A 16,782-nucleotide genomic window follows, 5' to 3' on the forward strand; every position below is an offset into this window, starting at 1 on the left:
TACAAATTTGATTTAGTTTTTTTTTTTTGGTTACCTATGAAATTTGTTAGGTTTCATTTCGGTTTATACATTTGAATTCAGCTTTCGAACCATTTTGAATTGTTGCTTTCAAATGCCAAAATCGTACAAACCGAATCGATTAATGGAAAACTGTAAAATGAAACTGATCAACACCCCTACTGGTGTGTTTAGTCTCTAAAGAAATTTTTCAAAAGTATAGTTTGCTTATATTAATATGTTAAGTCTGTTTTCGAATGTAGATTTTCGTAAAGATTATGTGTTCTGATCCAATTAATTAATTAAACTATACCTTCAAAAATTTATTGTATTCTTTATGATCAACATTTGATATTGGTGGTTGTTAGTCAAATATGGTTAGTTATTTTTTGTTGTGGTGGAGAAAGTTGTGGTGAATTCAGGAAAAAGGAAACTTTTGTGGTGTTGTTCAGTTCTTAAGTGGCTGTTTACTAAAGGAAAAGAGTGCATGGACTGTTTATGACAAGTTACAATATTTCTTCGAATGCATATGTAAAGGCAGTGTTGTAAAAAACTCGATTACTCGTTGATTAATCTTCAATTAATCATTTTTAAGAGCAAACCGTTCCGACTTTCCAAAATTCGTTTAATTAATCGGTCAACGTCAATTGATGGGTCAAAATCGAATTTGGTAATCAAATTCGGTCAAAGTCAAAATTGGTCAGTATTTTTACATGAATTTAAACTAGAAATTTATAGTTTTTGAAGAAAATGAACAAATTTAGACAATTATGTTAAAGTTTATGTTTATATTTATGATTTTCTTCTATATTTACACATATAATTTTTGAAATTTATTAATTAATGCATAAAGTACAATCTGATTAATCCTCGATTAATCCCCGAATTACCGATTAATCCTTCCAAAATCCTGACCGACTAATCCTCGAATAGCGAATTTTGCAACCTTGTGTAAAGGACTAAGGAGTACTTGTTTTCTGCACACAGTGTTGGTATAATTCATTGAACGTTTTCTTGTATAATTAAGCTACATAGTAAGAAAACAATTAAATTCTATTACACTAGTGAAATACCACAATATGAAATCTATGAAAACATTTACAAGTTTTATTCTTGAACGCCCAACTAAAACGTATAGTTGCATACATGAATAAAGCAAAAAAAAAAAAAAAAAGACTAATTTCTTCAAGCTATAGCATGAAAAACATAAATATTGTAGGAATGGCATAACATTCTCTTAAACACAAACATGATCACAAATGCGGGAATCAGTAATAATGATTTCTGCATCATGCTTAGCATATATGCACAAATCCAACATCCAAAATAAAAATACAACTTTTTTTGTCATCATCCTAAATGTCCCAATGCATCAGGACCTTTGATTTTCGAGTTACGTGATTATTTACTCTCTAATGCATCCCACCTCCCGAAACCTTTGCAAGTACGACATCCGGTGGTGGTGAAGGAAGCATAGTCATCGCAAATATCCCACTAGCCGCTGCAGCAACCGCTCCCACCACAAAAGCGGGTAAGTTACCGCCACCAAATAGTGCATCCCATGGTCCACTTAGTACTGATACCACCATCTGTTCAACAAAAATAATATTCAAATTTACATTTAATAATTTTTAGTGACCATGAAAATATACACAACTATACTATGGTGGACAATTGTTTAAGGGGCTATTACTCATGTCCATATAATATTCCGCCAATGTTTGGACTAGGTCATAAAAGTTACTACTTACTAGTCGGGTTTCTGGGGACTAACCAGTAAAGTTGGGGACTAGCCATTTGACTTCTTTAATCGTTTTTGACTGAATAAATCTGACTTTGACCTAATAAATCCGACTTGGACTGCTTTAACTTTTGACCTAATATATTTAACCCTGAAGTAACTTAACAAATCTGATTTTGACCGTTTAAATTTAACTTTAAACAACTTTAATCAAATAAATCGCCTAAATCGGAGCCTAGTCGAGCTACTTCAATCCCAACTAGTCGGAACTTTTACAACTATGGTTTAGACTTTTATCCTTAGCCAAACCATTCATTTGACTAATTGAACAAATCAGCTTTTGAAAAATGAGTCACCTAACAATTTCAAATCAATCAACTTAGAAAATTAAGATCCATACTAGCATGAATTTTAGTAAATACTAAAAACACTTATCATCAACATTTTGCCAAATGTGATAGGTCTTAAATTTCAACGCAACCTAGGGATGTCCCCTACCCATAATGTAAACATACACCTCATATTTTGGCCATGAGAAATAGTGACAAATGTGAGGGTCCCTAATTAATTCTTGTGGGACCATTCAACACCCCTTACCATGTGTTTTTATTACTTCAATATGACTAATAATATTGTTGTGGATGATAATAATGTAGTTTTAGTTATAGTTGAGAAAGTAACGTAGCATGTTCCACTTGATGTCACAAATTTCGTCCCTTTAAAATTAAGTTTAGATAGATGGATAGATATATTTTAGTTGCATATGCATAAACTTACAAAACACTTTTGTGGACTATAGTATGCAAGTCATAAAGGAGTACAAATGAAGTGAGACTAAAAGTCTACAAATCTCAAGTAGACCTGTGTCTTCATTCCATAAAATGAAGAAAACATTGGGGACCATATTTGTTGTCTAGTGGTATTTCCACACAAAAATACAAGTCACAATTTGGTCTTCTTGTAACATAAATTCAATTTTTGTATGGGTTTACTTTTAGATACATTATAATAATCCCAAAACCCCAATTCCATTATTGAAGATAAAATCCAAAAATTTGTTTTAAGTATTACTGTTTATTGTTTATATTATGGTAATTAATTTAATTCAATTATGAGTTGGAATAAGAATAAGAATATATACCTGAGGTATGACAATTGCAAGATTCAGAACACCAAGTGATAGACCTGTGGGATTAGAATGATAAAAGTTAAAAATACTTGTAATAATGTAATTTTGTGAAAAAAAAATTCAAAATTTTATGATAACAAAATATTTAGTAGATGATGGTTAAAAAAGGAATATAAAATTTAAGTACCTTGTCCGGCTCCAGAGTTGTTAGAAAATATCGATGCTAGCGCACAAGGAACACTGAAAGTCACCTGAATCATATCACAATATAAACACATCAGATCTTGTTACGATCGATTATATTTTTTTTTTTGATTTCTTGATTGTCGAATTACATATATTGAACTTGTCAAAAGTTGATACTTTGCAATTTCTAAAGAGGTTATGTTTTAAAGTTCAATAGTACAACACAAGCAACTTGTTAAAACTCAAAGTATCAGTTAAACAGGAAACACCATTTAGTTACAAACATGATTGTGCTTAAAGCTTAAACTAAATTTATAAAATTAAAAAATCGATGACATAAAAAGGTTAAAACGACCTTTTTATCAAGGATACGATTCGGCCAGAATATTAATGTTTTGCATATATGCACTTACAAAAAGTATATGTTCGGTTATCAATAATTAATTATTCCTTCCACACACACAAATATTCAAATATTGCAACTTAGCCCACCATGATCGAGTAAAAGAATAGTATCGGATTATTTATTCTGAATTCTTTTTATTATTGGGTATGAAATTCGAAGAAAAAAGTAAATAACGATTTGACACTCTGAAAACGTGATAAGTGTAACTATCATTAGCATACACGCAAACAATAATTATTCTTAATCTTGAATCTTTATCAAAGTAAACTAGTAGTTAGTATAAAGTAATAAGAGAAGTAATTGAATAGCTTTTGGTCCCATTACATTAGTTTATTTGCTTGTAACCTTTTGACTATTTTTATATATGTAAACTTAAAGCCCGTGTAGAAAAAGTGCCGATCAAGATCAATTTTTAAAAACTTTAATTATTATTTGGATTCTTAATTTTTTCCACAACACATATTTTTCTAACAAAAATCATTATGAAATAACGTAGGGATTAATTTTCAATATTGTTCAAATCTCACTAACAGTATATAATGACGTTACTAGAAAAAAAGGTAAAAACGGATGATTAAACCGCATACATATAATTAAAAAAATATTCGTCTTCTCCAAAAATCAAGAAGAATCTCATTCATTTACACGTTATATTTTCCTTTGAAAAATATTGAACTTTTTTGTATGCAATTAATATGTCTGACTATATATTAAATTACGTTTGCATCTTTAATGTAATTTGAGCCAAGTGTTTACTATATTCAAAAATTTAACATATACGTAGTAGTAGTAATAATAATAATAAAGATAATAATAACTAAATAATAATAATAAAGATAATAATAACTAAATAATTTAATTAATTAATAATTTGTTATAAACAAAAGAAAATGTTACTCACTGCTAGTGGAGCTCCAAGTACAGCGAAGATTGTCAAAGCTCCGCCCTTAACACCGGCGCTAGGCGACTGAACCGTGACGGTTCCATCGGCCAACGTCGTAAACTCCCTTGAACTCTCCGCCAATTTCGTCACTAAAACCGTCATAGCTAAACAAATAGCAAGAAGGAAATTAACACCACCCCATAACCTCTTCACACCACCAATCCATCTAGCCAAATGCTCAATACAAAGTGAAGCCAAACCCGAAACAACCGAGTTAAGCATCAAACCCAAAGCACCTGCCCGAACACCGCGGTTATACATCTGCCCTAACTGCCCTTCACCCACCTTTCCTCCGTACACTTCCTTACCCATCCAATCGGTATCGAATAATAAAAAGGGAAACCATGCAATCCAATTTAAGCATGTAACTAGCAGCAAGATCCACATAGGTCTTGATAATTCTTTCAATGCAGCAAACATCTCTCCAAAAAATACTAGTTGTTTAGTCGACGACTTACTGTCGTCGACTTCTGGTACAAATGGCTCTTCCGACACAGTCGAAAGAGCCAGTACTGTTATTGTTACTAACAGTGCTATGGAGATGAAAAAACATGTTTTTAGATTTGCACAGTAGACATCACATGCAGCGGTTTTAGTAAACGGGACGATTCTGTATAGATGAGTGTAGGAACCTGCGGCGTAGCCCAGGACGTTTCCTACACCCATAAAGAACGCAAACATTGCGTTTCCAGTTCTAATTCTGCTGGAATTAGAACCGGCTAAATCTGCTAACAAGGCTCTGCATGGGCCTTGTAACGTGTTATTAGCCACGTCTAGTATCCAAAAACCAACGACAAAAACTGCAATGGCACGGGGCTTTGTGGGCGCGCCAACTTTGTCGCCGGAGGAGACTCCAATGTCTGCTGCATAGCCGATTAAGAAAACGGCTATGGCAACCAGACCTGCTCCTCCGGCTATAAAAGGACGACGGCGACCGAAGCGAGAAGTGCATCGGTCACTGTAGTACCCAACTACGGGTTGAACGATCATCCCGGAGATGGGCCCACATAACCAAATGAAGGACGACCAAGTATGAGGGACACCAATGAGTTGGACATAAGGGGTGAGTAAAGAGAGTTGTAAGGCCCAACCGAATTGAACTCCGGCAGCAATAGCAGCCACCATAATAATTTGCCAAATTGGTCTTTCTGGTGGTTCATGGTGTTGCAATTGCAACGGTGCTCGTGGTGGTAGTGGTGGTTGTTTATCGTTTTTCATGGTGGAATCCATGGTAGATTATGATTTCAATTAGAGTACTGAATTGAAGTTGAAATGAAAATTTCAGGTGTAGGTGTATGAATTAAATGGAGAGATAGGGAGGGTATTTATAATGTTTTTGGCGGCTTAGAGAATGATGACGTGGATTTGCGTGGGCGGAACTTTTGGTTACGGATCGGATAAACTTTACTACAATTACTCACTCAGTAATACTACTACTACTATACTACAGTACTACCAACTAGTGAATATATATTGATTATTATTATTATTATTATTATTATTATTATTATTATTATTATTATTATTATTATTATTATTATTATTATTATTATTATTATTATTATTATTATTAAGTAGTACTGTAGTTACTAATTACGTACTGTAGTAATTTAGTAATAGACTAATAGCCATTAAAAGTTAATTACCAAAAAAAAAAAAAAAAATACAAACTTATTTTCTTTTGTTAATTGGATATACGCGGTTAATATTTAAAGAGCAGTAATATAACGTAATTAAACTAGCAAAATAAAAAAATAAAAATACAATAATTAATATACAGAATCTATTAAATTATCGAAAATTCATTTAGAATTTTGTTAACGTTAGGTACGATATTTCTCAAACGTATTTTTTTTTTTTTGAAAGGCAATGTTAGTGGTTAGAGTTAATTCACGAAAATCCCCCCCCCCCCCCCCCCCCCCCCCCCCGAGACTCGAACCCTTGGTCTCCTCGAACACCATGTTAACATGGTGACCAATGAGGCAAAGCCCCATTGGCTCAAACGTATTTGAATCACACATGTCACCTGTCAGTTGTATAAACTTCTATTTATCCCAAGTAATCGAAACTCTTAGAGCGCTCCCAACAAAGACATAACTTCCTCCATGACTAACCAATAATTCAGCGCCACATCAGCACCTCCTTCTCACCTCCTTTTCCAGGACTAAACCTGGACTAACCCACTGCCAACCATGACACTCCTCCTTCAATTTTTTTTAATTATTTTTTTTATTTTTTATATTATCAAATAATTATTAATATTTATAAAATACATTTTAAATAACAAACATAAAACTACCATTTCATTAAAAAAAAATTACAATAATTAAAAATTAAACATTACGACAATTAAAAAAAAAAAAAATTACAATCCTTAAATTAATAATTTAAAAAATTACAATAATTAAAAAACTACTCGTCGTCGTTTTCTTCATATTCTTCTTCATCTTCTTCATCCTCGTCATCGGGAATGTGTGAAGGTCCAGCGTCATCTTGATTGTTTGGGTTTTGTGTCGAGTCATATCGTATGCGATAATTTGGTGGAAGATTGTGTATGTGATCGACAAGCATACGTTGTAGTAGTCGATGAAGGCCCACATCTCTAAGTTCCGCGTCCATTCGCATATGCATATCAACGCTTTCTTGGAATGAGCCCGATCTTCATCGAACGGAACGATAATTGTCCTCGAGTCCACAAAATGCACGGCCGTTGTCCTCGGTTATCATATTATTTAATATCACACATGTTAACAAAATTCTTCTAATTTTGCGAATATAATACGGTCGTGCCGGATTGATTAAGTACGTTGATATCATTGTTTGAACCAGTTGATATCATTGCCGAATATAATACGGTCGTGCCAAATCCATCCATCGTACAATGCTAGCGCTTCAAGCATAATAGACGGGTAACCATGGTCACCTCGTGTATAATGACCCTTCCAACGGGCCGGACAATTTCTCCATCTCCAATGCATACAATCAATACTTCCTAACATCCCCGGAAAACCATGTATTTGAGCATGTTTTGTGGTCAAACGTTGCACATCTTGTGCAGTTGGTTTTCTCAAATATTCGGGCCCGAACAAGTGGTAAACACATTTGCAAAAATTGTTTAAACAATCATATGAGGTTTGCTCACCCATATGCAAATACTCATCAAAAACATCGGCCGAATCGGCATAAGCTAGTTGACGTATGGCGGATGTTACTTTTTGAACAATATTAAAACCAAGTAATCCCGTTGCATCACGTCTTTGAGTAAAATAAGTAAAATATGGTGGAACTGGAGTCTGAGAAAAGTTTAATATACCTTGACATATACGAAGAAATATAGGTTTGCTCATTCGATAACGATTACGGAAATAATCGTCCGGATATATGGGATTGTCGGAAAAATAATCATTCCATAGTAACTGTGCACGCCCCTGACGATCTCTATGTAAATATCTTCTAGGTGCCCGTGGTATTGGTTCTACTTCTTCGTTATCACTCAATTCATCTAACAAATCAATTAGTTCGAGTGCTCGATTCGTAGTGGTCTTCGTGATCGATAATATCATATTTACCTCTTTTTGATCGGGATTTTCGTTATTGGAACTCATTTTGTTATTTGGGTGAACAAAATGATGAAAAAGGTAGAATATATAAATTGAGAGTGGTGAAAATATAAAAGAAATATATGTTTGAGTGTGTAAAATGAAGTAAATGGTTGGTGTTTATATAGTGTAAAATTGATTAAATAAAAAAAAAATATACAACTAGCCGTTGCTAGCCGTTGTATAATTTTTATTAATTTTTTTTTTCCTAACGGCTAAATGTCCCAAAAATCCGTCCACATATATGTTGTAAAAGAACGAGATCGTGGGCGACGGGCTGGGCGACCCCCTGGGTGCCGACCTGGGCGCGGTCGTGCCATCAAGGCCCTCGTGGGCGAGTTTTTGGGCGGAGATGGGCGATGCCCGTTGGGACCACTCTTACTGATATATAATTTATTAATTTGTAGTAGTGAATAAATATAACTTTGCAATTTAAAATGGTCAATTTTCCTAACAACGGTACTAAGCGTTGTCGTTAAGTGTAATAAAAGTTATGTACATATCAATTATTTATTTAATTTACAGTGACTATTATGAAATTGTATAAAACATTAAAACTATTATGCATTTTAAAAGCTCTAATATTTGTCATTCGATGAATAAATCTATTTAACAAAAGGAAATCATATTGTTTTTCTTGTTTGTGTGGTTCTTTTTAATTTGTGTAACGTACACTTTAAATCTCATGTGAGTTGTTACAAAATACTTGTACTTGTTATAATTCAGTAGGCTTATAACTACCTTTAATGGCCTAGTTCTTGATTATAGACTAATAAGTATATAGAGAGAGAATATGAGAGAAGTATGTGTTTTATATGTGTTTTTAAAGTATATAAATTATGAACTCATAACACACATATTTATACACAAAAAAATATACTATGCAATGAATATAATAATAATAAAATTAACATCCAATCTAGATATTTTATAACACTCCCCCTTGGATGACAATTTTATTAGAGAATAACTAGTACTGCCTCGTTAAAAACCTTGCTAAAGAAAACCCATTGAGATAAAACTTTAGCTAAGGGAAAAAGAGTGCAGCATAGAGTTGACTCCCCCTCAAGTAGACATTGCTGAGTCGTCACATCTTTTGAACTTGCCTCATGCCAATATTGTGAACGTGTGTTCTGAAAATAGCGGTTGGAAGTGCTTTGGTATAAAGATCAGCAGAGTTGTTGATTGAACGTATCTCATTTTAATCTGGTTGTCTTTTACGAGATCTTGAGTATATAAGAAGAATCTGAGGTTTTCATCTGAAACTGTATCATCTAAATCTTTTATGTATAAGTTTAGCCCCTGTGATTTGTCTACAGTCTCCTCCATGGTTTGCTCAAACCCTTGTTTCAATTCCTATTCCCTTGTAGTCTTTTCTGAGCCTTACCAACATACCATTCTTTTCCATCAAACTTATGACCGTTAAGACCGTCTATGGCTTTGGCGCCTCGTCAGTATTTATATTTTGTTCAGTCACTTTTGATACTCTTCTTTCATTGTATTATGCAAGCTGCATTATCTTCATATATAGTTGTTGGTGAAGATAGTTTTTAGTCTTTTATAGCGTTCTAGTCCACAAGAATCAATAATGATTTGTGTCATTGATCTCAACCAAACACATTTTCGAGTAGTTTCATATAATGCAATCACTTCGCCATGATTTGATGATGTTGCAACAAGTGTTTGTTTTAAGAACGCCATGATTTTGTGGTACCTCCATTTAGGAGTACATATCGAGTTTGAGATTTATCTTTATGAGGATTTGATGAATGACCTGCATATACATAATCAACCAAATCTTGTTTTGAAACGTTAGAATAAAATAATTTTAAATCAGCAGTTTCTCAAGGGTATCAAAATATGTGTTTGTCCCATTCCAATGTCTTTTTGTAAGGGCTGAGTTGAACCTTGTCAACAAATTAACTGCAAAAGAAATGTCAGGTCTTGTACAATTTGTAAGATACATAACAGTCCCAATTGCACTAATATATGGAACTTCTGATCCGTTAATATCTTCATGATCTTCTTGGGGATGAAATGGATCAGTGTCAATATTGAGTGATCTAACAACCAATTGGTTTTATCTTTAAAAAATGTTTTAAAATCTTTTGAGTATAAGTTGTTTGATGTACAAGTAGACCATTAGGCATATGCTCAATTTGCAATCCAAGGTAATACTTGGTTTTTTCAAGATTTTTTATTTCAAAATAATTCTTTAGAAGTTGAATAATTTCATAGATTTCTTTATCTGTTCATATGATGTTAAGAACATTGACATAAACAACTACGATCAGATATCCGAACATTGTTTTTATAAAACATACGTGCAAAATAAGTTTATAAGTATACCCATTTTTTTTTATCAAGTAGTCATTTAATCGGTTATGCCACATACGTCCCGTTTGTATAAACCCATTTAGAAATCTTTGTGATTTAATGGAATATATTCCCTTGGGTTTTACATTAGATGCTTATGATACCTTAACCCTTTAGGTATATTCATATATATCACTATTAAGTGATCCATACAGATAAGTAGTAACAACATTCATGAGATGCATTTAAATAACTACCAGGTTTATTAAGTATCTAATAAGTAATTGTATCCATTACAGGAGGATAAGTTTTCCTCCTAATTCATTTCTGGTCTTTGTGGGAAATATTGAGTTACAAGTCTAGTTTTGCCTTGTAACTTCATTTGCACATTTCTTTTCGGATAAAAATTCATTTGTATCCCATACGTTTCACATCTTTAAAAGTGATAACGATTGATCCGAAAACTTTTCTTTTATCGAGCGATTCTAATTCAGCTCGTATTGCTCCTTTCCATTGAGCTCAATCATGTCCATTTTGTATATTCAATGATAGATTTTAGTTCCAGATCATCATCTTTATTCATGAAGTCATTGTAACATTATATGAAAATATCTCATAGAGATTTTAATTTCATTTTGGTTCCATAATATTGCATAATTTATCGCAATTTTAGTATTTTCATTTATCAATATCCTCTGCAGAAGGAATATTGATTTGTGGTTCTTCTTGAACACTTTCTTTTACCTCATTATCAGCTGATTTTCTTTTTCGAGGATTTTTTATCTTCGGAACCAATTGATCTTCCACGTTTAATGCGTGGCAAAGACTCAATAGTGACATATTGCCAACTTTTGGAATTTCAATTCGAGCTGGAGCATTTATCGCTGGTATATATGATTTAGTCACCTTTTTTATATCTGTAAGTGCATAAAGTAATTAATTTGCAAGTTCTTGCATATGCATTATTTTTGAACTTTCGTTTCACATTCTTTTGTGCGAGTTCAATATACCTTAATTGATGTTCACATCATGAAGCATCATTTTTTTTTATTTCTCCCCCTAATCTAGGGAACAATGTTTTATTAAAATGACAATCAGCAAAAACGTGCTGTAAAAATATCACCCATCATGGGTTCAATATATATCTTATGATTGAAGATGTTTTATATCCAAAATATATTGCCATCTTTCTTTGAAGAACCATTTTATTGTGTTGTGATGATACAATTTGAACATACACTGCACAACCAATGTTCTAAGGTGGAAAATATTTGGCTCTTGGCCAAAATGAAGTAGTAAGTGAAAATATTTATAACTTCCACATGGTATAATGCGAATTAATGTCGCAGCATGTAAATTTACATGTCCACATATAAATATTGAGAGTTTTGTACTCATTATCATTGTCTAGTTATTAGCTGCAAGCGTTTATCTATTGATTTAGCTAAACCAATTTTGTGTATGCACATGAGCAACTGGATGTTCAACAACAATCCCTGTAGATATATAATGATCATTAAATGCTTGAGATGTTAACTCACCAGCATTATCAAGTCTCATCCTTTTAATGGTGTAATCAGAATAATGTGTTCTCAATTTAATAATTTGTGCAAGAAACTTTGCAAATGCCATATTACGGCTTGATAACATACAAATATGAGACCATCCGCTAGATGCGTCTATTAGAACCATGAAATTTCAAAATGGTTCACATGATGGATGAATTGGTTCATATATCTTACCTTGAATTCTTTCAAGAAACATTTGTGATTCCTTTTCACAATATACTTTTCATTAATCACCATATGTGCTTTCCATTAATCACCATATGTGTTTTTTTTTTTTTTTTTCATAAATCACCATATGTGCTTTTTCATCATATATCCTTTTCACCGTATACGCTTTTAATCATATGTACTGTGTTTTTCATCATATGCGCTTTTAATCATATGCGCTTTTCATCATATACGCTGCGCTTTTCATCATATTCGCTTTTTATCATATGCGCTGCATTTTCATTTTTAAACACCAATTATGTTTGCATAATTGCATTCACTGATGTTTTAATTGGCATCCATGTTCAAGGACTCATTTGAATTTTTAGATGATGTGATTTCTAATATTTGACAGTGATATACGAGTAGTATAATGTGTTTAAACATATCATATCATTCAATATTCATGTAATTAATCTGAAAATATTATTTTCACATATAACGGTTTGTAATTTCCGAAACTATGCATATCGAATAAATCTTGGTTAATTATTTGTTTGTTTGTATATCATGGGTTTTGTGGAGTACTACAACCACTCATCCATCTCCCTATATTCAAAAGATTTAGTATGCCTTACCAAATTATTGAGGAGAAATGAAATGAAAATAGATTTAATTTATTAGTATTAGAAAACAAAGGAACGGAAGCCGTTGATATTTTTCATTCAATCATTCCTTTAAAATTGAAAAGATCTCATTTCCTTCCCTCTCCGGAAATAGAGTCATAGTAGAAGCTTTAGATATATATATATATATATATATATATATATATATATATATATATATATATATATATATATATATATATATATATATATATATATATATATATATATATATATATATATATATATATATATATATTTAAGAGACATCCAATTGAACTCTTGTTCGTTGAAACAATTTGACTATATTTTTAACTCCCCATTATTAAACGGGCCATTTTGATGCACACCCTTAAAAAAATAATTTGTTTTTTTTTTTTTTTTAAGTTTTATTATTCAACCTCCTTTTTTTTCAACGGTCACGTTTTTAACAAAACATTTGACAAGTTTGAAAAAAGTTTTTTTTTTAACATAAACAAATGTACTCCGTACTTTAATTTGAGAAGTAACCGAGTAATAATTAACGACTGTTGTTCCATAAAAAAACTTTTTTTTTACGTTACCCGTAAATTATAAAAAAAAACTTTTTGTTTAAAAAGAACTTTCTACTGAGTTAAATGCATCATGTTAGTAATTTAGTATTTTGCACATATCGAAATCCTTGATTTACTCATGCATGTCTCAAAATATACGAGTAATTATTTTGTTGTCACGAATAGAGCTAGGTAACATATCCTACACTTTCGCATATAACTAAACATCTATCTTGGTTCCAAAGTTAGATTTAATTATCACATAATTTAATAATACTAATAAATTATACATGTTAAAATAGAAATTACGGAGTAACTAATGTTTCGATTATCTTTTTCTACTATTACTTCTATATTACCCTTTTTAATTTTTGTTGACTCGGTGAACAGTACTTTTGTCTTTCTGAACTCGTAACTTTCTTTTGAGATTCAACTACTTTCTTAGTGTTAGGTTGACAAGATTATTAGTGAGAGGTTATTGGTGAGACACGTATTTACATAACACCCACCTGTATGTTTACTCTTTATCTTTTTCATTGGTTCATTCTCTGTATCTAAAATCACCCACTTCCTTACATACCAATATTTCTTCATGTACTTGGTATCTAAAATCAAAATCACGAATTCTTTTTTTTTTTATTTATGGAAACACCTTATTTTAGTCGTTTTGAAAGTGGATATTTAAAGTTACTAGACCACATGTTCCTTCACTGAAAGTGGGTAGTTGGGTTAGTAGGCTACGTGTTGCTTTCCCCATTTTTTTAACTGGTAAAAAAAAAAATTATATGGAGTAAAATAATCAGGATCCATAAAACAAACAAACCCTTACCTACCATTCATCTTTGAAGCTTACTTTCTGGAGCAGACACCATAAACGATCAACCAAAATAAGAAATTATACATAAATAATAAATTTTAAGAATAAACATTAGTATGCATGAAATAAATAATGATTAATTGCATAAGTAATCATAAATGTTAGATAACATATAAAGATCCCATCGTATTCGTATTGATCGGAATTAATCTCGACCCATGGTACCGTGTTGTCAAATGACGTGTTGCGTACATAAAGTACCGTGTTGTCAAATGACGTGTTGCGTACAATCATGAGGTCTTATTAACATAAATATAAATGTTAGTGAAGTTAATAAGAGTTAGATTACATAAAATATAATTCAGGCGGTATAACCGACCATATATAACTTAAATAACATAAATATAAGTGTTAGTGAAGTTAATAAGAGTTAGATTACAGAAAATATAATTTAGGCGGTATAACCGACCATATATAACTTAAATAACATAAATATAAATGTTAGTGAAGTTAATAAGAGTTAGATAATTTCTTACCTTGATTAGTGACATGTGCTTGCTTAGATAAACCTTGATTATACGGAGCACTTCGTGCTGATAACGTGTTATAATTCAGTAGGCTTATAACTACCTTTAATGGCCTAGTTCTTGATTATAGACTAATAAGTATATAGAGAGAGAATATGAGAGAAGTATGTGTTTTATATATGTTTTTAAAGTATATAAATTATGAACTCATAACACACATATTTATACACAAAAAAATATACTATGCAATGAATATAATAATAATAAAATTAACATCCAATCTAGATATTTTATAACAGTACTCAGGTTGTTTATTAAATTCCTTGCTCTGGTTAAAATTTTCTTTTCAAAACATGGTAATTTATTAAATGGTCAACACCTATAGAACTTTTAATATATAGGGTCCTCATAGAAAAAATATACATCCAATCCAATATGTATTCACATTAGGACATCTATTTGATGACTTTATTAATAGAGTCAATAGCAACCGTTAATTTATTAGCGATTTGACTGTCACTTTGAGTTTAAATTGAACTTCAGACATGTTTAAAACCCATGAAAATTAGATTATACAATTTTCATGATATCTCGAACTTTTTTGTTTTTGTGTTTTTAACCTACTTATTGGCCGGAGGTCCATTCGGAAAATATTAAGAGGGAGGACTTTCTCTACTCTTTGGTGTTCCATTCTAGGTAAAGAAATGACTTCTCTTTATTCTAGGATAGGGAATATTTGTCTACATTATACCTCCCCATGCCCCACTTTTGTGGGATTGAGTTTTGTTGTTGTTGTTGTTGTTGTTGTTGTTGTTGTTGTTGTTGTTGTATTAGGACATCTATTGGATAATCCATAAAAAGGATCGAAGACGGATGTCATAATCAAGATCGTCATCTTTGGTTTCGTTGGGTTAAAAACCATTTAGTACAACGATATTGAAGTGTCCCTCCAAGCGTTAAGATTATGGTTTCATGTTTAGAGAGAAACAACCTGTATATGTTCCTGAAAAAATCGTGTTCATAAATCTGAGTTGACTATATGGAAAGATCATTTTGATTTTAAATATCCATTGTACCCGTAAAATAGAGTAAATAATAACATCAAGTTCATACCATTTCAAATAACTTTATTGATCATGACTACTTATCACAGTTCTCATAATTAATAAAAGGGGCGGTTCTTGCAATTTTATAAATTGTATTCAGAAAATAATTACTAAGAAAGTTTCTAACGACATCATTTACGACTGTCGTTAACACCAGCGGCGGACCTAGTGTTGAGTGTAAAGTTCGATTTAAACAAAGAATATTGTGATCGCGAGAATCAAACAGAAGAACAAGAAGTATGAGCTGATGATTTCGCGGCAAAGAAAGGTTCACTTGCGACCACGAGAATGCTCTGGGCGGGCAGAATTGGTTCAAGATTAAGAGTTTCCGTTTATCATTTGTGGGTGAGTGATTGGTTTAAATCACTCGTCTGGTTGGGTCCTATAATTCGTAACAAGTGGTATCGGAGCTTCAACGTTTGAAGATCAGACATGATGGCGAATTAAAAGTAAAATAACATTTTCGATAAGTTGATGATTAGTGATATATCATCGGGCTATTAACCAATGGGCTTAAGGATTTAGTTTTGCAACATATATCGAGACCAGGTGACTTAGTTGGTCGCCATAAACTCATGGGATATGTCTATGTATGCGGAAAAGTTGATCACACATGATTCGGGTGACGGTTCTTGAAAGTTATGTTGTAATCGGGATTCTGATTACATTAAGATGGTGATTTATTTTTTGCGAAGGGTTACAGAATCATGCTTCGGGTCGATGGGTTCATTGCGGAGAGATCTTCGGGAGATCCGGGTGATGGATCTGAGCTCTCATTCCTATTTTATCTCGTGTTGGTGATTTTAGTGTAATCTAACAATTATTTTTGTTGATTGGGATTTACTTGTATGTAAGAGTTAGCTATTTATACTTACTAATAGGTTCGAAGAGTATGGAGTACACGCCTATAAGAGTTAGCTAGCGATTGTCGCGGAAATTGCGGGGGTCAGGGGTCAAGGGGCAGCGCCCCTTACGGGGCCCAAGGGGGCGAGCCCCAAAACCTTAATCGAAAAGGTACTATACGTTTCAAGGAAAAGGTGCCTTCCAACAGCTTTTCCTACCAAAAGGTGTGATTTTTGTCAACTGGTTTTTCCCGCCAAAA

At 32.4% G+C, this 16,782-nt stretch overlaps 2 protein-coding genes across 2 annotated transcripts; both read right to left on the reverse strand.

Moving 5' to 3' along the window:
* Positions 1-1,084: 1,084 nt before the first annotated feature.
* On the reverse strand, positions 1,085-5,705 carry LOC139902948 (sucrose transport protein-like). The gene is made up of 4 exons (XM_071885669.1): positions 4,361-5,705; positions 3,055-3,118; positions 2,880-2,923; positions 1,085-1,586 (listed from the first exon to the last, which is right to left on the reverse strand). The coding sequence occupies exons 1-4, from the start codon at positions 5,630-5,632 to the stop codon at positions 1,410-1,412; spliced, it is 1,557 nt and encodes a 518-aa protein (XP_071741770.1). The 5' UTR covers positions 5,633-5,705; the 3' UTR covers positions 1,085-1,409.
* Positions 5,706-7,215: 1,510 nt separating this feature from the next.
* Positions 7,216-8,007, reverse strand: LOC139902255 (uncharacterized). The gene has a single exon (XM_071884898.1). It carries the CDS (start codon positions 8,005-8,007, stop codon positions 7,216-7,218), a length of 792 nt encoding a protein of 263 aa, XP_071740999.1.
* Between the last annotated feature and the right edge of the window lie 8,775 nt (positions 8,008-16,782).

The sequence above is a fragment of the Rutidosis leptorrhynchoides genome, chromosome 3 (genome assembly GCF_046630445.1).
Source record: "Rutidosis leptorrhynchoides isolate AG116_Rl617_1_P2 chromosome 3, CSIRO_AGI_Rlap_v1, whole genome shotgun sequence".
In the NCBI taxonomy this organism is placed as follows: Eukaryota; Viridiplantae; Streptophyta; class Magnoliopsida; order Asterales; family Asteraceae; genus Rutidosis; species Rutidosis leptorrhynchoides.